This window comes from Apteryx mantelli, chromosome Z, assembly GCF_036417845.1.
Source record: "Apteryx mantelli isolate bAptMan1 chromosome Z, bAptMan1.hap1, whole genome shotgun sequence".
NCBI lineage: Eukaryota > Metazoa > Chordata > Aves > Apterygiformes > Apterygidae > Apteryx > Apteryx mantelli.
In genome coordinates, this window is record NC_090020.1 from 18,405,645 (window position 1) to 18,431,621 (window position 25,977).

General features: G+C 40.0%; 1 protein-coding gene across 8 annotated transcripts; it reads left to right on the forward strand.

Moving 5' to 3' along the window:
* Window positions 1–8,894: 8,894 nt before the first annotated feature.
* Window positions 8,895–23,372, forward strand: CD274 (CD274 molecule). Of its 8 annotated transcripts, XM_067316117.1 has the most exons (9): window positions 8,895–8,989; window positions 10,105–10,317; window positions 13,398–13,466; window positions 14,129–14,482; window positions 14,981–15,262; window positions 16,531–16,641; window positions 20,042–20,107; window positions 21,139–21,162; window positions 22,663–23,372. In XM_067316117.1, the coding sequence occupies exons 2-8, from the start codon at window positions 10,257–10,259 to the stop codon at window positions 21,159–21,161; spliced, it is 966 nt and encodes a 321-aa protein (XP_067172218.1). In that variant the 5' UTR covers window positions 8,895–8,989; window positions 10,105–10,256; the 3' UTR covers window position 21,162; window positions 22,663–23,372. The 8 variants fall into 8 exon arrangements, with proteins under 8 accessions (XP_067172218.1, XP_067172215.1, XP_067172217.1 ...); XM_067316114.1 differs by lacking the exon at window positions 22,663–23,372 and having other exon boundaries at window positions 21,139–22,186; XM_067316116.1 differs by lacking the exon at window positions 22,663–23,372 and having other exon boundaries at window positions 10,192–10,317; window positions 21,139–22,186.
* The last annotated feature ends 2,605 nt before the right edge of the window (window positions 23,373–25,977 follow it).

A 25,977-nucleotide genomic window follows, 5' to 3' on the forward strand; every position in this document is an offset into this window, starting at 1 on the left:
CTCGCGTTTCCGCGAGGTGGGGAGCGTGGCGAGAGGCGCGAGCTGTGCGTGGCGGCGGCGGCCCCCTTCCCCCCCCCCCGGTACCTCCCCCTCCGGGAGGGGGCGAAGCGCCGGCGGGGGCGGGACGGCGCCGCGCAGGCGGCCGCTCGCCGCGCCGAGGCGAGGCCAGGCGAGGCCAGGCCGCTCGCCGCGCCGCTTCCCTGCATGAGCCGCGGCCCTCCTGGCTTTTGCCTGCAAGCTTGCTTCAGGGTTTTGGTGCAACACTGAAGCTGTAAACTGTCACCGCGCTCCACAAGCAACGGGTGTGATGGAAGAGCGCAAAAGCTGCTGAGATGGATTCGCGCCGCAGCTCGTGTCATTAGTAGTCTCCTTATTCACTTCTATTCCCTGCTTATCCCCTAAAGTATTCCCTGCTTTACGCCATAGTAAAGTGCATTCATCATGAAGCACTAATTTAAAGAGCAGAGGAAGAAAATGGCCTGTTTGCGCTTGCTTTCAGAGGGAAGACCTTTGCGATACATCATGAGACTTTTGTTAAGGAAACAAAACTGGTCGTATGCGTCTGGGGTTTTGACAACAGCTTATTTCTACTGTAACCACGAACAGTTAACTTTTTTTTTTTTTAAAGCTAATTTCAAGTAAACATCCTAACTCTTCCAGCAGTCTGAAAAAAGGCAATTCCATTCGACTTAAGCGAATTATGCATATATTTTTAACCCAGAAGTATTGTGACATTAAAACTATACTCCACATTTCAGGCAACTTCAGAATATATAAATGCTCATGCAGTTAATGAATTCAGTTAGTCAACATTTCATGCTAGTTCTTACGGCTTGGATAGATATTTTTAAAATGCACAGAACAAAAAGTTCCAGTTCTTCAGTGAGATATACACAATTTTGCTTTTTTTTTTTTTTTTTTTTTGCTACAGAAACAGTCCAGAGGAGCTTCCTAGAACTTGCATTAAATGTGTGTACAAACCATGGCAGGATTACAACTCACTTATGTTACATCTAGGTGAAAAGTATAAATTAGTAAAGAAAGGAGTAATTAATGTCAAATGTGGGTGACAGCTAGGCTTTGGGTCTTATTCTGCCTTTTATAATGTGTTACTGTTTTTCATCATTTTGTGCCATCGCCAACCATAATTAAGGCTGACTTTCAATTCCAAATAAATTAAATTTTTGTAGTTAAGCAAGTGTGGAGACGAAAATTATAGTCCAGCCATTGGCTTTTAAACACTGATAGAAGTATTGGATAGGTCCCCCAGAACTGCTCGTATTAAACAGTATCTCATTAACATTTTCAACACCTGTCTGAGAATATATGACAACGCTCAGTACCTCTCAGTACTGAGTTTGAGGTTTCACGTTACAACAATTATCTTTTTCCAGAAGGAGTCTTTTAGCTCAAGATTCAGATGTAGTTTTCAAACACGTATCTGCTAATGTAGTGATCTGTCAGTGATTCTTATTGTTGGTTTTTATTCATTTTCTAAACACAAATGCTTTTATGAAACTTTTTTGCAAAAATGTCTGAGGAGACATTTTTCCCACAAAAAATATTTTTCTTTTTTGGTACTTTCTTCCTGTTTTCCCCCTTTTTAGTGGCAAAACAGAAATAAGAGAAAAGTGAGGAAAAAGGAAAAACTGGGCTATTTCTATGGTGCAAAATTACTTAACATTTTTATTTCAAGTCTTTCTATGAACTTGAAAACAAAAGTTTTGTGACACTGTGAAAATGTTTGTAACTTCTGAAAATCATTTTCACTTGTCCATGCATAGTTTTATGGAGGCATGCTTCAAAGATACAAACATCAAAAACATTGTGGTAGGACATATTTCCTGCTACAGAGATTTGGCAGTCCAGGTCCCTATCAAACTTACATAGTCAATTTACCATATGGAAGAAGTCTGTTGACTTCAACCAGACTGCTTATAACTGTAAACACTTTCAAGGATAAAGGCCCTGGTGCAAGATTCTGCATGCACTTTTGAAAGTGAGTGGTTTTTACCCACAGTTAATAGTTTTACTGCAGTGATTATAGTGTTCACTTGAATAAAAATGCTTGCTTAAGTTTCTGCTTATCTAAATATTAGTTGCCAATCTTCAGAAAGGAAAACGGTACTGAAAAGTCCTGTCCTTTAACTTCACTGATGTTTAATATGTGCATACAGTTATATATAGAATTTAAACATACTGAGCCATGAAGGTGTAGTGAATGACAGCAACAACCAAGGGAGGGGGAAACAGGGAAGCTTTTGGTGTGACTCACAAAATGAAATCTGGTGCAGAGAACTGGAAGATACACCTGACTACATTTAAATCTAGTTTTTGTGGAAGGATGCATGGAAGTTTCTCAGATATATGAATGAGGGGTGGCTATGTAAAATATGAAAAATGGAGATTAGAATAATTATGGGAGGAGGTTAAAATGGATAAATGTTGGCACATTAAGAAGCAGGCAGAGAGAAAAGCTGTAAGAGAGGATCAGGAAAATGACAAGGCGGAGGAGGGCAGGAAAAAGAACTAAAATTAATAGATGAAATTAAATACAGAGTGCTGATCATAGAGCTGCCTAGCAGTGAACAGAAGAATATAGCATCCAAGCACGGAGGAGTGGTGGTTTGCGTAGCCTGCAAGAGGGTAACATGTAACTCCTTGATATCTAGCAAGCCATTTCTGATCCAGGGGAAAAATTTCCTGTTATATTCCAGTTCTGCACGAGATGGCAGTAATGCACTAGCAGGCAGCAACTGACCTTTTAGTTTGGCCTCACTGGGAAAAATGGTCATTGATCAGTCTTTCACTGGTATATCTAACGGAATGTCATTTTCCTTCAAAACAGTTTAGCAAACATATCCTCTGCCACCCACACCTTCCGCAGTCAAGTCAACTGTTTTGGCTTGTCTGGATTTTTTCCAGCTCCTGAGCAGAGAGATATTCCAGACTGCAGTAAAACCGCTGTCTTGCAAAGGTTGCTGTCTGTGGAGGTGTAACATGTTTGGCCAGATGACACCGATTTCCTAGAATAAAGGATTGGGGGGCAGCTGTGACTTAGTGGTTGGGAAGCGGGGCTGGTTTCTGAAGAAAGGAATAAAGATTTCTGGAGCAGCAGAGAGAATGGAGTCTAGTTTGGTGTTGTTGTGTGGCGTTAAAGAGCCACTGTGGTTTATTCCCGCAGAGGCGGGAGGAGCTGGTCTGGGAGAGGCAGGTTTGAGCTACGCCAGGCTCCAGGCCCCAGAGAGAGCCCATCTGTGGCAGGGGCTGCAGCTAGCTCCTGCCGCTTTTTGCTGACACCTGCTTGCTGCTCCAGGCACAAGCCGAGCTGTGTTGTTTTGCTGATGCTGCCAATATTCGTGGCAACCCATGGGACTCATCCTATTCCAGTTCCTGCCCCCTGGCTGCCACAGAAAACCAGAAACACCTTGACAAGCCACAGTCAAATGTAGAAAGACTATCTGTCTTGCTCAGCGGATTGGTACTTATCCTGCTCTTCATCAGCGCCTTGCTCACACTGTGTTTCAAATGCGCAATGAGGGAGCGAGAGCCAGGTTGAAATGGTACTGCTAAGTCTACCTTGGTGCTGCGTCGCGTTGCGGACATGCTTCGTCAGCTGAGAATCCTTGTCCTGTGGAATACAGTTCGGCAGTGCAGAAACTGCGCTTAGGCATAGGCTCTTGTTCAAGGATTCCAGGCAACGGCCTGGTGACTGCCAATCTGTTAAGTCATGATATGGGCTCCGCAGAACTGTGTTAAAAAGTGAAACAAACAGTGTCTTTAGCATCAAATATTGCATTGTTGGATCGTCAGCAATTCTGAAGGTAGACAGTGTTTCATTAGTCCAGATAGCTGTAGGGGTTGCTGCTATTGCAAAATACCCACGCAAAATCATAAAGATGTTTTGCAGTAATGCAGAACTGGCGGTCATTTGGCAGGTTGTAATGTCTCCTTCATTCTTGTCATCTTTTAAAAAATATTTAAATGATAATTATGTATTTTCTCCTGAAATAGTTGGTCCAAAAATGAAATGTTAGAAATACTGTATTTGCTGCTTAATTGAAAAAAATAAGTAACTTGTAACAGGAACCACAGCTAATATGAAAAAGGGGGGTCTGTGTATATCTTGCATATAGAGTGCTAAACTTCCCTTTTCTGGGCTTTGCCTTTATTCTTCTTTTTAAGACTCAAATTAGAGCTGTGTGTTATCAGGAATTTATTTCTCTTTCCCTCTTTGCCTATTTTCTGGAAATTTTTTGTTACCTGTTATGATAACCATCCACGTGACTTTGATTCCTAAGTTGCCATTATAGCTACGAGGTGTCTTATTTTATAGTCCTATTACCTGAAACTCTGCAGCAGTTAGTTCAATGACAGGGAAAACAGGAAATGAAAAGCATTCAGGTAAGCAAACATGGTATTTGTGCCTCGGTCAGACTTTATTAGAACTTTATTTAATGTACAATTATGATTTTAAAGTTGACTTTCATATAAATTAAAAGCAACCTTGCTTGGAGATATTTGCTTTAGGGTCAAATGACTAATGTTGCTAATGAAACACTCTCCTGAAAACCATAACTGGGCCAAATTCACCCGGATTTGTCAGTGTAATTCCATTAATGTCACTGGGGCTACATCACAGATAAAATATACTCTCCTCCGATTTGTTACCTGGCCTAAATTACATGTTAGGAGTAAAATATTTCTGACTAGGTGTAAATGGGAAATAACTCTAACTTGTGCCAGTATGGATGCTTATTGATAAATAAAATGAGATTTTTACAAGACAAGAAAGAAAAGGAAACATGGTTAGAAAATCAGCTAGAATAAATGTGGGAAAGAAAGTAAGCATTCTTTCTGTTATCTTTATATGTGGTGCACATGGGTGAATCAGTTTGAATTTCACCATAATGATTTGGGTGTAAAACAATTCATTATCCATTTCAGCTTCATACACCAAATGAAGAAGGAAGCAAATTGTGCTAGAATTTCTCCCCCCCCCCGCCCCGAGATATCCTGTCAAATTAATATTTGGAAAAGAACTTGTATCCATATCAGTCTGCCTAATTGATTGACACTTCAATATCCATCTAACTGGAAAGGACATTTACAAAATTAAATTTCAAAATATGTCTTAACATTTTCCAAAATGCTCAGTAAATGGACAGCAAATACTCATTTAGCCCCTTATAATTTTGAAGCTACTGGATCAAAAACAGTTAAAGAACTTTAAAGAGAGAAAAATTAATGCTCTAAAATCACAGTCTTTGGGAGACTGGTTTTCCCATTTTACCATAGCAGATTGAGCCGAGCCTCTTCCTTACCATAACTAGAAGCATGCTTACTGAAAACATGCATGACTGCAGGATTTTTTAATCCTATGTTAATTACTTTTAAAATCTTTTTTTGTTCTTTAATCCTAATTTTGTTCAGCAAAAAATCCAGTTTTAAGTATTTCTTAAGGACAAAAAAATTATTAGAATACTTGAAGATTTTTTTAAGTTCTCTTAATATTTTACTTTTGAGAAAAGGAAGTAAATGATAGATCCAGTGAGCTTTGAAAATCCTAGCATGTATATGTAGTGAATATAAACCTGAACAGCTCTGACACATCATTTTTGTTTGCAATAAGGGAAGTCCCAGTGTTACCTAATCCTTTTAGTTAGCCAAGTACTTATCAGTAGTGAGGTTAATAAAGCTGCTTGTAAACTAGCTTCCTCTTCATGCTGGGAATATTTTTGCAGTCTTGTGTTGTTCTTGTTCTTACTAGAATGACACTCCTCAGACCTGTATCATCGGGCTTTAGAAATGCTTTTGTGTCTGGTTTGTAGCTTTATTTTTAATGTACAGTATCTAACTGAATAGTTAAATTTGCCCTTTACAAATGTCATATTTATTATTAAAGAGTGTAGATCTTACTAAAATACTAGCTGAATTAGTCATCCTGGTTACCTTCATGACAGAATAGCAGAGGAGGCCTTGAGAAGTGGAGACACAGGATGCAGTGTACAGGCATGGGGTGATAAGAGATGGGGCACAGGTTTGGCATTAGAGAGACACAGCTAAAAACAACTCACCAGCGGTCAGTTAAAGCAATGCGGACCTGGAGCTGGACATAACTCGTTTTAGAGGTAACAAAGAGAACAAAGAAATAGTAGCTGGCATGTGTCAAAGACTCCGTATATAGTCAATTCAGGTGTAACGTGGAGCTGCAGACCAAAGTTTAAAAGTGGAGCAGCAAAGTTTAAAGCGTTAGAAAACATGTAAAAATAGTCCTGGGTGAATCAAAGGCAGGTAAGTAAAGAAGGAAGGATGAGCGAGGAGGAAGAGAAAGAAACCATCAACATAATACTCCTCCTTGTGAAGGACTCCAGATGCTGACAACTCATTGTAACAGCCCTCCTCACACCAGAATGAAACCACCAGTCTTAGGACCCAGAGGAGCAGGGGGAAAGAGGGAGCATAACACCAGGAAAAGGGGTAGAAACTAAGAGGTGTGTGTGCAACAATTTTAAATTTATTATTATTATTGAAACTTCTTCTGCATAGACATATTCCTTCTTTTTCTGTAATTAAATCTGGACTAATAATGATTATTAGATTAGACTGTTAAGATTTCAGTTATACTAACAGTAAATTTGTGGCTTTATTTATAAGGTGTGTTTCCTCTTTGCCCATAAACAATATTTTGCCTGTCATTAAACTTAGTGTAGTCTGTTTTCTCCTTAAACATGCTGAGGCTAAATGCACCTTTACATATGGCTCCATTAAGGTACTTGTTTGAGAACAGTGGAGAAAATGTACAGCAAAATGGAATATGGCCATCCAAGGCTGCTTTCCTGTGCTCCAGCATCCTCAGGAAGGATGTAATAGTACTGTGTGTAAGCTGCTGTTATTTCCCAATATGGAAATTGTTTGCACATTCCATTTCCATATGCAGTATGAAATAAGTGTCAGTAACTCAAGCATTATTGAAACTCAGACTTGTCTCTAATGTCAGATTCAACGATAAAGTACAACTAAAAACTATACACCAGTAACAAAGCAGGGCATTTGTTAAGGTTAGGACAGTCATTAATCAGTAAGTCAATAGACCAGGAAGAGGGACAAAGATGGAAAAATGAATTTCTGTAGATGGAATACTCACTATACAATTTTCAAATGCAGGCATAAAATTTGCAGGTGAGCACATAAACACTGTGGTCCAAAATGTACAGCAAAAAGACAGTAAAGCATTCTAGCAGCTATCGCGTTCCAAATCCAGCTCTGCATCTCTGTTTGAAAGGGATCCAGCACACAGAGTGGGAATAACAGTGGCTGGTGCTGTGGTTCTGATTGAATGGAACAGTTCTCCTCATCTTCCTTTCCAGGGCTCATGCCATATGATTTCAGAGGAGCTGGATCCAAGTCTGTGAACAAAACAAATCTTTGTCAAGCATCTTAGTCCTCGAATACAGCATGGTTTATGGGTAGGTATTCCAGTGGCTTCTCAACCACTTGCTGGTTTATGGCCCCCTACAAAATTTTGGCTGATGTACTGTGAATGGCAGTACTTGGTCCTTACGGCACAAGGACCAAAGAGGTTTGCATGTCCAAGGTATCCTACAGTTACACATTTGTGCCCTGGGCATGCAGCCTTTGATTAGTTTTGAATTTTCTTTATACAGTATTGCACTCTGTAAATGTATTCACTGCTAAACTGTTCTCACAGCAGCCCAGAGTATATTCTGGTTCTTCAATAGACTAATGTCCTGAGTAAGTATTCTTATTTTGGGGTTGCTTTGTTTTGGGAAGGTTATAGGAGAGATGTTACTACTGTTATGTTTTGTAAAGAAATATTATCACAGGAAAGAAACATTATATTATCAGATTGTTTTTAATTTGGAATTTTATCCTTCAGTAGGCTCTGGAAGTGGCAGAGAATTCAGCTGCTGAAAGGAACTTGGACTGCTTCTTTGGAAAAGCAGAAAATAGCGCCTGGACTTTATGGCCATCCTCTATGCTGGGCAATCATCCAAATTTCAGTTCTCTTACGGCTGTCATCTTTAAGATAAGTGGGCTTCATCATACAGTGGATTATCTGCTTGGGGAATGAGGAAGGATATGATTCCACTGTGAAGCATTATCTTCCTGTAAAAAGAAAAAAGGTAAGCACAGTTCCTGTGTGATGTGTTGTATTGTTCTGATTAGGTACTTACTGTTATCTGAAGGCAATTTGTAATCCAAAAGCAATGCAATTTTGGCATTCTGTACAGTACATTCCTATGACATTGTGTGTGTGTAGAAATGAAAGTAAAAGTAGTTATTGGTTTCGGTTTTCTTTACTTTGTATTCGTGGCTTTCAGGAATAGAAAAGCATTACAGGATACTTCCTTGATTCTTTCTAGCTAATTCATGAAGAACCAGATGCATTTCCTTTTTTTTTTTTTTTTTTCTTACCAGAAGAGTTAGGAAATGTAGACTTGGCTCCTTCTATTGGAATTTCCGAAGGTCTGGCAGAAATGGGGATTTTGCTGTTAATGTTCCTGTACCTTAAGGGTCTGCAGAATCTCTAATTCTGTGACCAAAATGTGAAAGGTGATGTCAGTGTCGTAACTCTTGGTTTTTGTTAACTTTTTAAAGAGGCAGCCCCGTTCGCGAGGCTCCCTCTCGCTCTCCCAGCGAGGATCTCGGGCAGCGCCGGCCGTCGCTCCCGAGGGAGCCCTGCGCCGCGGGGCCGCAGGCGAAGGCGCGGGCGAGGCCCCAGGCGGCAGCCCCCCCCCCCCCGCCGCCGCCGCAGGAGGTGGCGTCGGCGCCGGCCCCGGGGCGGGGGCCGCCCGCCGCCCACCGAGCCGCTCCTCTCCTCTCCTCTCCGCTCCGCTCCGCTCCGCTCCGCTCCGCACCGCCCCGCGCAGCACAGCACAGCACAGCACAGCTGCCGCCCGCTGCCTGCCGCTCCGCTCCGCACCGCACAGCCGCCGGGAGCCGCCGCCGCCACCGCCGCCGCCGGGTACGTGGGGGGCGGCGGGCCGAGGGGCGCGCAGGGGAAGGGGCCGGGGGGAGCGGCACAACCCGCCGGCCCGGGACCTGTGCCGGCCCGGGACCGCTGCCGTCGCTCGCGCCGCTCGTGAAGAGGAGGCCGCCGGTTCCGGAGTTTCCGGCGGCGGCGGCGGCGGGGGCCGCGGGGCGCGGGGCGCGGGGCGCGGGGCGCGGGGCTGACCTGCCGCTGCCGCTGCCGCTGCCGGGCGCGGCTTCCCCGCCGTGCCGGCAGGCACCTCGCGCTCCCTGGCGCTGCTGCCTCTGCGGCCGGAATAGCTCCTGGAGCCTCCGCGCATAGTTTCCTACCGAGCTGTTGGGATACCTAGTGACACCTGACACGAAGAGATTCGTCTAGAAAAACGGCTGCAGGACAAAACATACTGCAGGCACAAGTGGAGAATTTAGGGGTTTGTGTGTGTGTGTATACACATGTGTATATATACATATTGTTTATATGTGTATATATGTGTCTGTGGATGTGCATATATGGATATATGCATATATACACATGCTTGTGCACACATATACATAAAGATACATGTGTATACACATAAATGTATGTATTTTTATATATACACCGTAGTGTATATACATATATATGTGTATCTATATATCTATATTTATACTCACTGTAAAAGAAAAATAACTTTCAGAATCTTTCATTTGCTGTAAGTGCTTACATGGGGAAAAAAAGGTCCTGTGAAGGACAAGGGAAGCAATTAACAGGAGGACAGTAAATTCATAATTTTGAGAGCTAGCTACATTAATGACTTCTGCAATCTCTCAGGCATTATTTTACAGTTTAGTTTTGGTTTCTTTTTGTTGTATCTTTTTTCTGAGAAAGTAAAATGTCACTAAAGCTGTTTTTTAAGCACAGAATAAACTGGTGGAAAGAAAAGTTCATTATGCCTCACCAGTTACAGAAATCCAGCCCCTCAACCTCCTAAGGTAGTTTCAGGTTTCTAAAACCTAAATGTTACATTCAGTTATTTCATATGCCACTGCCTCTCTGTTCCTCCCACACTTATAGTAAAAAGGTTAACTCATACCAACTTTGTGTATTATGTGTTTTTATTTCCATGACAGGTACTGTGAGTGGGCTGTGAAGTAGAAAGAAGAAAATTTTCACTGAAAATTTTTAAGTGGTCGTCTTACAGTATTTTATCTCTTCAGAGAATCCCAGCCCTTGTTTGAGATATTCAAAGACAGCATGAGTGGGTGAACTTACACTGAAACATATGTTTAAAGTCATATGCTGTGCTGTTGATCAGGTCATCCCACTACCATCAGCATATTCATGTGAGTACTACCTTTGGCTTCTAATACTTGCTTTTTCTGTATTCTTTGATCTCTAGAACCTAGAAAAAGAAAAAAAACCAGTGCTCTTTATTCCTCTAATCTAGTATAAAGGTTTAATGACTCTTCCTGCACTACACAGTAGCCTGGTAAGAAGACTTCATTGCTCTCAGATCTTGGAGAGAAAAGGTAAGCTATATTCTGTAAGCTATTACCAGAGAAAGGTAAACAGTGTTCTTCCCATTACTCCTACTTATGATGTGTACACACAGAAGTAAGTTTTGCAGAAATTTCCAGTCATTGTTAGCAGTTGCTCAGCACGGTGTGTGATAAATACTGTGGGAACCTTGAGTTAATGTAGATAGGTCACTTCCTGTTACTGGTGTTCCAAGGACTGTTCACATCTTGCTCTGATCAGATGACATCTGTCTTAAAATGCCTGTGGCATTTTGTGTAGTAGTTTTCCCAGCATTTCTGTTTCTGGTTACAGTGAACCACTGTTAGCAATAGAGAATTTTCCCTAGTGGGGAATTTTCCAGTAGTGGGGAAATTTCCTAAAGAAATAAATGGAGTCACATCATCATTTAAGTTCTATCACAAAACAGCTTGGGTGCAACAGCTTTGTTCTGCCTCTCTTCATTTGATTTTGAGAGAAATGTTAACAGCCCGCAAGACTGAAGAGTATTTTATGCTGTGAATATCTTTTTGCTTTTTTAAATCTGTGTCAGCTACAGGTCAGATACAAATTGGGAGGAGGAGGGAAGGGACATTGTGGTAGGTTCTGTAAGAAAAGTAGTGAGAAGACAACTGCTTTGGCACCCTGAATGACATCTAGGGTCTCAAGTGGCTTTAGTTGAGCCACCTAGAGTATGTGCCTGCTCAGGGTGAAACAGAAGAAGGCTCTGTAACGGTTATTGCAGAAGACTTTTTTTATGTGCATCTGGGCTTAACCTGGACCTTTTTTTTCTCTGTCTGAAAGTGAAAAATTGAGTACAGTAGCAGATATTTTCAGTCTTGAGGGATTTTTTAAGTAGTGTCATATTTCTTAGTAAGGCCCTGCTTGGCAGTTGGAGAAGGCATGCAAATTAAAGTTCTTCAGTTGTAGGATACAAGAATTAGAGCCATAAAAAAGCTTACTTCCTATCATTCTTCTCTGAGGAGTTTGTCAAAAACCCTCCCCTGGAGTTAATGCCTAAATTATGATTTCCTGCTGAAAAAGAGGGTATGGGTCACGTGTGATGGTACAGGTGTGTACCTTCCCATGACTATAGTGCACATGCTATTTGTTCCAGGCAGTCTATTAGCTCAAGTCTCTATATTTTTCAAAGTAGAATATATTCTGGACCTGAGTGTACTACAACCCAGGTCATTCTCCCATGGGCAGCCCAGAGAGATGCACGCTTGTAACCATCAGTTTCACTAGCGTGCTCTTCTGCAGGCTGTTTCTGGAGTAAGCCTGATCAGAGCACACTGAGATTGGTATTCTTCTGCCTTGTTTGAGGAGCTTTATTTTGAAGCTGAGTTGGTGCTCTGAACAACTCACCTCAGTGGTGGCATAATGTTGAAGGCATTCTCATGCATGCTCATCACCAGAAACTTGGGTATCTTAGCTACCTACAGGATTAGGCAGAGGTTTGCTGGTGCTTTTAGGGACATCATTTGTGGTTAAGGAATAAATCTGGGTCTCTAGCTGTATAAGTCTGGAATGTATTTATCAGTGAAATAGTGTCTTAAGGATCTTACTTGTATTTTCATATCCCTGTGTAGCAGAACATCCTTTTGTAATTGCTCATGCCTGCCTGGCCGTGTATTAAAGTGGCTTTCTTTTTCAGCTCTATCTGTGTTGCTGTCCACAAAGTCTCTGCTGGGATCAGGCAGCAGAAAGCTGAGGAAGAAAGTAGCTGGTATCAGATTCTGTTGAGAAGAGTCTAAGTCCCTTAAGCTACCATGCTACAAAGGCACGTAGGTGTCTTATGACTCGGGACAATGCTGTTACTTTGTTACCATGAAAATCAGAGAAACAAAGACAAAACAGTTAAAAAATTCTCAGACCAGATAGACTCTCATCAGTTAGGTCATGTGGTGTTGCCTAATTTCTTATGCAAATACTGGAACCACCATTAGAAAGCAGTTTAATGCAATCTTTGCTTATTTTTGTGGCTGTTTGGGTATCCAAACCCAGAATTTTATCTAAATAAAATTCTAGATTCTTCTGTACTCACAACAGACTTGCATTAAAGAGAGTCTGCATTTTGCTTGAAGGTAATTTGAAAAATAATGAGACTGTTTGATCCTACTACTGCTATGCCTCAAAATACACACTTAGGAAGTGCAGTGAGTGTGTGAAGTAAGTGTGTGAATTGACATTAATCAATGTGTTGTAATGCTAGTGTTGTGTAGGAGTATAAAAGGCCTGTCAGCAAAGAGAGGGGAAAATTTTCTTAAGGGAAAATTAAAATAATTTGCATGTTCAGATGTAAAGCAGAAAAAAAATCAAGCAAACAGGTTTTGCTTGTAGGCTGGCGGTTTTTAGTACTGTTCTACAAATCCACTGTTGTAAAAATGTTCATTAAAAGATTAATTACCACTTGAATGTTGTTTACAATATATATAACTTCACAAGCCTTGTTTTAGCATTGTGAAACCAGGTGTTATAAAATTTAGTAAATTCACAGTATGTTAAATTAGGCAAACTGGTGGAGAAGAGGTGAGTTCTCTTTCTTCCACCGAATGTGTATAAAAAGCTTCTCCTCTCTCTTCCTAGTGGCAATGCTCCCTGCTACAGTTTACAGTAACAACTTGGTACTTATGAGTGCTTATTTGCTAATTGACAAAGTATATATTTTGCCATAACCAACAGCAAATGTTCAGAGCAAATAAAAGTGTATCTCCTTCCTAAACCCAAGCAAGAAACTTTCTGTCTGATTTACCATGGTCATAGGTGCAATTTTGGCATGTCTTTGGCTAGAGTGGAATTCAGTGCATTGAGTCCAGTTCTTTGTATGGTGTGGCTAAAGTATATTCTACAATGCAAGTTAGAAATAAGCAGATATTTATATTTGCCCATTATTTTATCATTTTAGGTTCTATCTTCACCATGGAAAAGCCTTTGCTTTTGTATATATTTGTATTCCACTGGCATTTCCTAAACGGTAAGAAGCTGAACTGTTTGATTAGTTTTCCTATCCATGTATAAGCATGGAAATTTTAACTCCTCAGGTAGTTTTCCGTAAAGCGTTAGTATTTTGGTTTTGTTTTTCTTTGCTTAATGTTTTAAATAAAAAGGTCTTTGCATGCCTTTAAATTAAGCTCTAGATATGTGTGCTTATATAGGTGCTTTGATAGGGGTCTGGATTGAAATCCCGGTCTTTGTTTCAGCATGTATCCCACTTAAGACGTGGTACCATTTGCAATACACAGGTAGTTTCATTGGCTATGTCAAACCTGGGAATCTGTTTTGTATTCTTCAGCATCATGTGTAAAAGTAATTGACATTTATATAAACAGAACGTTCTCATAAGAGGCATTAACAATTGCAGACAGTGTTTTGAAAGCAGCAGAGGATGTGCGCATGCATACATCTATTTTTTTTTAACAGAATCATATTGTGTGTATGCACAAATCAGGTGTCTGCAGATATAAATAGCCCAATTTGTCCTGAATTTGGCTGTGTGCGTGCAAAAAAGTTTAGCTTGTATGAACAGGACAGTATTTTTGGTCCTTCAAGGGTCCTATGCCTATGATAAAACATAACTTCAAAAATTAGGCTTATAATTGAAAAATTAAAATTTTTCTTCTGAATTTTGTTTTTCAGCTTTATTCACCGTTGAAGCCCCACAGTCACTCTACACTGTGGAATACGGGAGCAACGTGACCATGGAATGCACGTTTCCAGTGAATGGGCAATTAAAGTTTAGAGATTTAAGTGTCAGCTGGGAAAAAAAAGATGAATTTAGAAAAGAGGTTTACGTACTTCTCAAAGGGGAGGAAGACTTCAGCAGTCAGCACAGTGACTTTAAGGGAAGAATAAAATTGTTGAAAGACAAGCTGAACTTCGGGCAGTCTCTCCTTCAGATCACTGATGTTAAGCTCAGAGATGCAGGGTTTTACCGCTGTCTTATTGACTACAGGGGAGCTGACTACAAGATGATCAATTTGAAAGTTAAGGGTGAGTTCTACTGCAGGAGGTTCAGTGCTCTGTGACACTCTGAAAGATCTCAGAGGAGTCTCTGATGGAAGGCATGCCTGGGTTATCATCTAAAGAAACCTCTCTAGGGACTTGTGCAGCCTCATGGCCATTGCACAGCTGAATAACCTTATGTTTCTGTCCAGATGGAATCTATTTCCATACTTTGTTTTCCAGGCATATGAGGAATGGTGTTGCAAAAAAACATTTGGACAGGGCAGACTGGACCAGAGAACTAATGCAATTTTCCGAACAATGTCAGCATTGTAATAAACCCCATATAAATCCTGTACCCCCCTGATTACTGTGAAGAGACACAACATGTACCTTGTCTGTCAAGAATGCTGTTTACAAAAGCCAAGCTGGAATATAGAAATTTGGCCCAGAGGCTGGGGATGAGGAGATTGTTTCTAATTGTCTTGCTAATGTATGCTGCTCTTCTCGCCTCCTACTTGTAATTGTTTTCTTCCCTTTGCTTAGCTCCTTACAGAACTATAAACCAAGGAGTGGTGAGTACAGGAGACAAAGAATGGAAGTTAACATGCCAGTCAGAAGGATACCCGAAAGCTGAAGTAATATGGCAAAATGAAAAATACCAGGATTTGACTGATAAGGCAAACACAAGTTATGAAACTGGAGATGACCAACTGTATCGTGTGACAAGTACACTTACAATCAAAAGCAGGGCTGATGAGTTTTTTCACTGTATATTCTGGAATGAAGAACTTCAAGAAAATACATCTGCTATTTTATATGTAGCAGGTAACGCTTCTGAATTTCATTTATAGTAGTACTTTTCAAGATCTTGCGTTATTTCATATCAAATGGATCAGTCATGATTTTCTTTTCTTTCCTATCTAATTTAGGAAAGGCCAAAAAGAAATACTGTGTGGTGTTAAGTGTTGCTATTAGCGCACACTTTCACAATATTAATATGTTCACTGTGCATGTGGGGATGGAACTAGTTGTTCAAGGATAGCAATTTTGCATGGCCTATAGTTAAGTGAAAATTGAGTGTGCACCTGTCATTTAAAGGGAGTTCAATTATTTGAAAAGCGTAGAGCTTTGATCCTAGAAATAAAACCCTTCTTTATAAATTAAACACATTTTCCAAAAATGTTCTGTTTCAATGATGAAAATTGTCTAAGAAATTTGAACATGTTTTTTTTCTTGCCACCACGGCCTTTGCTGCCAGCATATTGAATTTAACAAATTGTGCACAGATTTTATTTCTCATAACATCTGGATTAACACAAGGTACATGAATGCAGGAGAGCAGTACAGTTTCCTGTAAGACATTTTAATCAGCCACCACCCCTACTGCTTTTGCCCTTGGCTACTCTTATTATTTCTCCATCGTCCCTGTGGTATGCTGGCATAAGCTATGAACCAGACTGGAAACCTGGTCCAGCTGAAAAATAATCTTTTCCTGTTTGTCAGGCTGTTACTGAGCCAGGTCGCTTCACCAGTCCAATTCACGGTATCTGTGAATCACAGAATCACACTTTCCTGGGCTGTCAGGGGGTGGAAGCAGGCAGGAGGTGGGAAGAGCCTGTAACAAGCTAGTCCTCCTTTCGGAGAGTGGTGAGAATGAGAGTACCGAGAGTACCGTTTTGACAAGAAATACCTCTGGGATTCGAGGAGGCCACCTATCTTTTGCATTCAGAGCTCTACCGTCTCGAGGGGACTCTCTGATCTCTTTCTCAGCCATCTTTTCTCTATAATCCTGACGGAATGGAGCTAAGCATTTTGTTCCTTGATGACTAGCAGGACTTTTGACAGGAATCAAAGGGACTGTCACCCAGAATCCTGGAAGCAAAGATAAATATGGGTGTGTTTTGTCTTTTTGCCTTATTGAGTTAGTGAGATATGGTGAAGTGCCCCATCAGCACCTGGCCTTGGATACAATCTAGAATGCTGCTGTCATGTCTAAAATCCTAGTAACAAACATAATAGGGTGAAAAAGAAAACAAAATGGAGAAGCTTGAATATAATTCTGCAGTGTCTTTCCCCGCTTGTTTTTCTTAAAGATTCAGCTGAGGATATTCTGTGGACTAAGAACAGACGCTTTGTTGGAGCAATTCTGATTGTGACCGCTCTCTTTGGATCAGTGCTTCTATTTACACTCTGCATAAGAAAAGGTATTCAGGTTATTTATTTTAGCATATCTCAGTTGTTATCCATCTGTTGTGTTAATTCATCCTCACAGAGATGGGATGAGAGGATAAAAGCTTGGCTTAGTTCCTTCATCCTGAAACCACCAGTTTTTTACCGCAATTTTTTTTTATCTGACTTTATCACATACTAGCTATTAAGTTAGCAGAATGGAACAGGTTGTCAGCCCCTCATAGGTCGCTCACCCTTACATCTCTGTTTTTGCTTTTAGATAATGCCTATATTTGCTTATAGGTAATGAGGTAGAGCAGTAGGATTGGCTTTGTTTAGTTTTTTTTTTTTTTCCATCTAAAGGTGAAAGCATAGCTTATGTACCTCGCATAGCTGTAAGCTTCTGATTCTGAGACCTCCCTTGTGATTTGGGCCCTGAATGGTGGGAGTGGATATGGCTTTTTTTTTTTTTTCTACAATCTGTGAAGAATTTCACAAACTGTAAGGGCGTGTATTTTAAAAAATGTTCTATTTGTTATGAGTTCTAGATATACCTTGGTTCTGGTTAAAAAAAAATGCAATAAAAATGGTACACTACATATGAAACAAGATGTCTAAGCTTTTGAATCTGAAAGATTTTCTCATAAGAGATTCCTGTTGTGGCTTAGTACCACTTATTTCATTTCCTTCTTATGTTTTGAGCTTTTTCTGTTCACTTGACTGCATTATTTGGATATTTTTGGCATCACACTATGCTGAAGAGCTAAAGTGTTGGCAGTAATTTATTTTCATTCAGTAGCTGGCCAAACAAAAAACTGGGAGATAAAATATTTTAGGGTATCCTAACACGAAAATAATATCTTTTTGCCCCCAAATTAAAGAAAAATGTTTGAAATGTGTTGCTCAACCTGAAGTAAGTATGATTTCATTTTGTCTTTTTTCTTTCTTTTTTTTTTTCCCCCTTGGGCAAAGATGGGTTTTTATATTTAGGGATGTTTTTTACTCTTCATCTAAAGAGATGCAATAAAGTCAGGCAGATCTCTGAACATCCATAGGATTCCTTTTGAAAATATCAAAAGGAAAGTTTTTTTACTGAACATTTTGGTTTTGGTGAAAACAATTCATCTGATTATAACAAATTTCGGAAAGTTTTTACATGATCCACAGTTACTTTTTTTTTTTTTGAAATAACCTTTCTGATTTTTTTCGTCAAGCTTTATGCAAGGAAAATGTGCAAGAGGCCTCAAAGTTGACACTCTTCTCTTAGCATTACAGTATCATACTCACACTACTCTGGGAAGTATTACCAGAAATGCTCCCAAAAGCTGAACAAGATAATGGACTAACAGCTCATCTGGAAATTCTCAAATTTTATAGTATATATAAATGGGTAGCTGGCATGAAATTCAGCTGGAACCAAAGCAAAGGCTATTTGGTAATATCTTTTTAAGTGGTATTTCAAAAGCTTGTACACCAAGAGAGTTGTACTAGCTCAGGCTGTATGGCAGAACAGTTGGGTTCCCTCTCTGCCAGCTCTCTTCCCTGCTAGTGAAAACTAGAAACAGCACTATATTCTGGCTTGAAATCACACAAAAGCACTTATCAGCAAAGTCTACACTGAAATTTCATGTTCATGAAATACAAGATAGAACTAAATGCAGATATTCAGTCTTTGGTCACAGACTACTCTCTTGCATAGGTGCTATGGAGACAGGTTCTGGGAGAAGTATTTGTAATCCTAACAAGCTTGCAGGTGATGCTTATAGATGCTTATATACAGAAGGGCTGCACCTAACCCTGCATGGCTAAGTATGTATTTGTCCTAAGAATGTGATAGGAATAGGGGCAGAACATGAAAGTGGAAGAAAGGCCAGTAGGAATCCTTGACTTCTCAGAAGATTCCCATCTGGGGATTTTAGTTGAAGGTCAGAAGTTTCCTAGGTTGCTTGAGAAATATTTGATGTACATGTATATATATTTATGATATGTGTGTGTGTGTGTATATGTATCTGTGTGTGTGTGTGTGTGTATATACACACATACATACATATTTATATATACATGCACACACATATATATATACACACCACACGCACACACACACACGCACACACATACATATATACACCATAACCTACAAGTTAATTCAGAAACTAAACTAATAGTGACATTGTATTTCTTTTAAAACCCAAGCTGTTGTAGATGAGCAGACAGGTGATTCTTTAAATACAGGAAGGTTCTTTAAGAACGGAACCTTCCTGGAATATGAACTTTTTTCCCCCCGCAACACTGAGAAGATGATTCGCTTCTTTCTCCCTGTTATGTAATATATTCAAATTAGGGGTGAAAACATAGCATAGTGTCCTTCCCACTACTTGAGCCTCCACTAGATTGAAAATCAATATTTTGTTTCTTTTTTGATTTTCCCTCTTACTCTCTTTCAACTAGGGAAAATAAGGACAATAGAGCATGTCTGGCTAATGCATCAATGAATGTAGCAAGTATGTACAGCATGGCATAAATCTAGATCAGCATGACTCTCATGGAAATAGTTGCTTATGAATTTATTCTGTAATTATGACAACCATAGGCAAAATTACATTAACCTCCTGTTTTGCATTCTACTTTCCATTTATGTAACAACTATAAAGTATAGTTAAAGAGTGACTTTTGATTACTTTGTTAATTTCTTGAAAGGAAAAGATGAAAAAAAAAAAAAGCGCATACCTGTTCCAGGAGCTGAGGCAGCCCTGATGCGAATAGCGGAGGACAGAGGGTTTTCCGGTGTTATAAGTCTGTGATGAGGTGGGACATGCTCCCTGCAACGTACACCTCATGATGGCAGCACAGCGTGGTGGGCAGACTCGGCGCTGCAAGTCGCATTGGCACTACCCTGTGTAGCCTCCAGCATTGTAATGCACATGGGAGGCTCTGTGTCACACCACTGAGGACACAGGGGTTGCCCAACCCAGAGGATCACAAGGAGAAGCTGCTGCTTCCCTACTAGCTCCTGTTTCTTCCTGTTGTGATACTGGTGCTATTTAACAAAGCTTGGCGAGTCGTACCAGTACCACCATTAAAGTGAGAAACAGGGGAAGAGGGAGAGAGTTAAAATTTATTAAGGGAGAGAAGCAATTAAAATCCTCGCATGGTGGCTTATGGGAATTTTTTTTTTATTTTGGTGTTTGGTTTTATTCAGAGACCACTTTAAACTGCACTGTTCTGTCAAAAATTAGTTTTTGGTGGCAGATTTTTTTTTTAAGTGTTGTTGCCCAAAACAGACAAAATTTTTGGTATTAATCCTTTCCCTTGCCTGCATTTCAGTCACACAATTCCTGGAAGGCCTGGGACAGCAGGTTTTAACAAAGATTTATCACTAGATGAAAAGTTAAAGCTGTGCTGACTGTTATCTGTATGTATGTGGTTTATTTAAAGAGCTGTCCAAAAATGAGGATAAACATAATTGCAGAGATGTTTCTTTTGAAGAGGAAGACCTGAAATGTAAGTATAAATCATAATGGGAGAATAGTAGCAAATTTCATACAGCACATATCATCTGCAGTCTCTGCATCTAACAGACCAGCAGAGCCTTGACTCACAGCTAGTTTATTCAGTCTTCTGTTTCAACAGACAGAGCCTTCAGGAGAAATACGACCTCCTGTTGTCTATCTTATAAATTCACCATCACAACTGATGGCGTGGCTGTACTGAGAGTTATATCAAAGAATTAATCTGGTTTTAAAAATAAAAAGAAAAGTGTGCAAAAACAATGATATGGGGATATATAAAGCCAAATCAGTCTTTCATCTGTCCCGCACTTTTGTTACAGAAAAAGTTGTGTCAGCACAACTGACAGTGGTGTATGACAGTGGGGAAGGGGATGAGGAAGGAGATCTTATAGCATCACTGCCACTCTAGCAAGTCTCAAGCCATGAGATTCTGTCTCAGCAAAGCATGGTCTCAGGAAAATGAATGACCAAATCTCTGAAATTCCTAAAACAAACTGGTATGAAACCAAAGGGAGAAGTAATTGATTTTTTTCTTTCGCTTTCTGTCTGACTTCCAAAGCACTTGCATTGCATTTCAGATCCCTCCCTGCCACACTTTACTCTAATAAATATAAACAGGTATGCCTGCCAGTCCCACAGAAATGTTTTCAAGACAGACTGTCATGGCTTGAGGATGTACTAATAAGGAAACTGACAGACTGGGCACTGAAGAATGGGTTGGGCTTTGAAAAGAATGGGGATCCTAAGCCCCAGCAATTGCACTGTCTGTATGTGTTAGGAGAGCACTTCCCATCATTGTGCTTGAACTACCACTTTCTTTCTTCCCATGATTACCTTCTGTTTCTGTTTTATTTGACCTTTTATTAATTTAATTTTTAGATTATTAACTTTGGCAATGAAGGCAACTTTTTGTTGGTGCCTCCAAACTCTAGGAAAAGAGTTGCAAAGCTATGAAATGTTCTGTTATTTTGAAATTAATGCACTGTAATTTGAAAATTTATTCATGCACTTCTTGTTTTACAGATAAGCAAGTTGAGAAGACTTAGTGTAAGTAGGGGAAGCTTTTTTTCCTCGGTGAATGTTTGACAGCTCTGATGTTCTGTATTCTGTTTATTGAAAGGGGATTTTCATTTTTTTGTTTTTATTTTGAGATTGCAATTTTCTTCAATATCATTGTAAGTCAGGGAAAACTGCAATGAAGCTAATGGAATTATCATGGTATAAAAAGCCTTTGGATTCAGGCCTCTGTATATGCGAATAGGTATGGAGATATTTACTCAAATGTCCACATTTCTGCTTTATAAAGATTATGCACTTTCAAGGACACATTTAATTTAAAAGTATCTTTAAAGTAAAGCACTTTAGGTCTATGACCATACTGAATTTTGTAGCTAGTTGTAGAATAGTCCATCTTCTGGGCTGTTTTTCCACCTGGAGGTCTCAATTCCTTGCAGAGATTTTGCTTTCCAACTTGTAAAGAAATGTTTAATACTTTGATCCGCATAAAATATTAGGGTGCAACAATACAGAATGCCATACAAACAGGACATTTTCTGTCCTTGTCATAGATTTTAAAATACTGGTTACCCACAGCTATGACTGAAAGATTATGAAACCCGCTTGACACTGTGGTTTGGAAATAATTAGGTAGTACTGAGCTGCTTAAATCTCTTGCTCTGAAGAAGTTCTTTTGGGGATATAATTTCCTTGTGTGATATAGCTGGCACTGCTTGGTTACTGCTGGTCACTCTTCTGATTTACCATTTGGAGACAGTGCAACTCTTTGGACCTTCAGGAAGAACAGCTCTTGATTTGGACTGGCTTTTTATTCAGACCCTTTTAATTCATCTTGGAAATAGAAGGGGAACCTTCAAACTTCATGGATAGGAAATACATGCTCATTTGATTGCTTAAGAAGTGCTCAGGGAACATGCTCTTGGATTCGAGTTCTTCAGCTGTTGTTTTGTTACATTTGCTAGGTGCATAGCTTTGTGTAACAAAAATACACAGATTAGAATTATTTATGACAGTGCTATTCACAGTTTTTTAAAATAAAATGTATTTTGTTTTTCTTGTGTTTTTTTTCTGCTCTCCAATTAGTTGATGCTAGGTGTCAGGACTACTTCTGAAAACTCAGATGTCTAAGATTTGGTGTAAAATAGTATCTGCCTCCATATCACCATTCCTTTTTCACTTCATGTCACCCTTCTCTTGACTCTCACAAAAAAGAGAGCGGAAATCCAGAATCTCATTGTACTTGGGTTTTATTTTCCAGTTTAAAATAGATGAGTCTGTTGTGGGATCCTAAAGATATGAATGCAGGCTTCAGCTGAGGTCTTCACTGGTAGCAGTATCTGATCTGGCTGATGTGAAGCTGTGTTTAGTAATGTTTTGGCAAGCTGCGGTAGGATAGAGAAATACTTTTCAGAACCATAATTAAGTCAGTAGACCCAAGTCAAGTTGAAAAGTTACTATAAAATGTTTTCTCTAATTCATTGCAGTGCTTGCACATTTTAATACTTATTCTTGCTGTTTGATTCCTCATAGATACTATGCAAACCTGAACATCCACTTTTTGAGGCCTTGATGCTGGTGTCATTGAAGGCAATGGATAATTCTTAATTATTCCCAGAGCATAAGAATGGCCTCAGAAATCTTAGGACCATGTGTGGAAAAAGCATTGACTCTCTTCTACACACGAACATAGTTTCTTATTACCTTGTGTATAATACCTCTTCAAGACAGCCTCTTCATTTTGTACTTCCTCTTTGAGGACTGCAACAGCTGTTTGCATATTAGAGTAAAAGTGAAAAGGCTATTTTTTTCTCTTAAATAATCACCCTTTGCAAGTGCTATTAGTGCTTGCTTAATATCATGGAACCAAAGTCAATCTTTTTATTTCACTCCTTATAATACTCCACAAAACAGCAGAAATTGTTTTATGTATCTTTTCCCAGCAGAGAAAAGTACTATGATACTGCTGAGTTATTCAGGCTTGACCGGCCTAAGTGTGTATGTTTAAATTGTGCTATTTTATAGAAGCATACTCAACACTATGGATTTAGAAGTCATTAAAGCAGAAACTTGCTTAAAACTTGCTTAGCCACAGTAATAAACAATGTGTTAACAATGTGTTGTTTTAATGGGAAAAATTCATGTATACTTCCTTGCTTAATTCACACAAGCATGACTGGGTTTTTCTTTAATTTTACATGCCATAGCTTTGTGCTAGGAGCAGACCTCTTAACAGTTCTGACTTTCAGATGCATCCTTTGGTTTTGTTCATTTTGACAGAAATCTATTGCTTTCTCTCCACATATAGTCAGTGCTTGTTACATTATTGTTAACAGCACTGTACATCAGATGAGTAAAATAATGAAATAAGAGGTTTTAAATATATTAAAAATTCTATAGCTGCACTCTGCCACCCAAAATGCCAGTGCTTGAGCTCCTGAGTGGTTGATAGGAAGCTTGAAATTTTGCTACTTCACTAGAAAGGCAAGAGCTGTGGTACCTAACAGATGATGTGAAAAGACCTGTCCTCTCTAAATAAACTCCACTTTGCTTTCCTTTGACATCCAAAATGAAACTTTTCAAATCTAATTTTCGCCCTCTTAAAAGTTAGGCTTTTAGTATAAGCTAATTCTCTGGGCTTCCTTTTTATCAATACAGGGAGACAGGCCCACATGCTGGTCCTCCAGTGCTGTGAGTCATATTGGCACAATTAATTTTCAGGCTTGACAAAGGGAGAGAGAATACACAACTAACCAGTAATAAGACACTTTTAGACTGTGTGAATTAGCTGAGAGAAAATGCCTTCTGATCCTAACATAAAAGCTATAGTTAAATACCATTTTCATAATAGTCTTATTTTCCGTCAGTTAACAATTTCTGTGTAAACGATTGGCTGTTTAGAAAAATAAAATCTAGTAAGAAGGTAGAGCAGATCGTGTTTCAGTAAGCTGCATTGTGCTTCTAATGGCGAACGCTTTCAGGTGCCTCAAATTGTTCAGAAAAGCCTGGTTCCTATGCATACTCAGAACTGGTTTATAGTTATTTGAGTTCAGGGCTCGTTCATTTGCAAAATGTAATTATGAACCAGTTTGGTGGTCTATTACAGAATATGCCATTTCATTTTGTTCCTTGTAGAATACCAATTCTACCAGTGTAATAACAATTTCATTAAAGGATAACAAATAATAAGAAAAATAGAATCACTGCCTTTGGGCCATCAGGGCTTTTCATGGAACAGCATACAGGATGCGTGCCCTTTTTCCCTTCTTTTGACCAAAAAAATAACAAATATCCTGGACTGACATGTACCGAGGGCACATCATGCAGCCTTGGGTTAACCTGCAAAATGGCAGAGATATTATCAGTGGGACTTTACCTTTGTGGCATCTCCCACTCCATATTTCCATGGTCAGGCAATCCAGGTGATTGTCCCTGCCCAGTCCCTGCCAAATACTTCTGTGCTCAGGAGATGTCCCAGGCAGCTCACTGGCTCAGGGCAGTTGCACTAAGCTTTCTGTCCCCCTGTGCCAGAATGGGAACACATGAAGAAAACCTATTCTAGCCATAGCTGGCTCAGAACGAGTAGAAGATGGTGGAAACGACTGTAAAATAACCTCAGGGCACCTTTTCTGTCAGGCTGGGAGAGAACAAGGAAGATTCTTGTTTTTCTTTCAGAAGAAATCTCAGCACCTGCAGACAAATCTAGACACAAAAGTGTATGCTCTGGTCGAGAGAATAATGAATCTGAGGTTGCAAAAACATGGAACTAGAGATGAAAGTGTTTTACAATGAGGAGTCTGAACACACATTGTCACGAATTGAATGGGGTGTTCAGTGTAGTGAAGCAGAGCCAGGCAAGAGATCTATCTTCCTCCTAGTTCCGGCAGAAGTGTGCACCAGAAGATACCATCAGCACCTGAAGACCTGCTCTGCAGCAACCTTTGACTGCTTGTCCTCTGCACAGGATAGCTGCAGTCCCCCAATCTGCTTGTGCCACCCCTCCAGTCTGTGCACCACGTGCCTTCCCCAAGGACTTGCTGCAGGCAGAGTCACCAATAGTAGGACAGTGGTACTCTGCAAAGGCACCATGACTCCAGCTGGGACATCCATCTGCCACAATAAATCTGGCAGTGGGTTATCTCCTGCCTTTCCCACCTCACAACACCTGTGGGCTTTGCATGACTTGCACATTGTTCATATCTCTTCTGCCACCTTCTTTACTTTGCTATGAATAAATCCCATCAAAAAAAAATCTTATTCATTCTGAAGTGCGTTTGCATAAAAAGTCCTTCCTACATAGGCTATTTGTCTTTGCCTGGAAGGCCACAAGCAAGCCAGGCCTTCAAGTATTGGTGGCAGGCAGAGGGCAAAATGGAGGTAAGAGAACAGTAAAAGCATCTGGTAGGAAGAAGTGTTTTAGAAAGATTCATTTCCCCCACTCCCACATACTTGTAAAAAGAGCATGGATCTTATTCTGCTGCTGTCTTCTCCCCTTTGCTTTCACTGAAAGTGTTAGGGACATCACGCAAACTTAATGCTGTTTGTGAGTCACAAATCAAACCTAACTCTGGCCCTGATGGTGGCCTACCCTCCAATCCATTGACTTCTGACAGCTGCCAAAGAGGTCACTGGAGTTTTTCTGGCAAAAGGTCAGGTTACACATGGATGATTCTCTAAGCCAGGACCGCACAAAGATAAACTCACTGAGGAAAAAAAAGAGGCAAAAATTAGCATAACAGTGATGTCATTGAGATTGATTGTTCTCTACCACATAACAGAAGATCTAATTTCATGGTCTGAGTCACACTGGAACTGTGGGGCAGGCAGGCATTGCACATATTTTCAAAC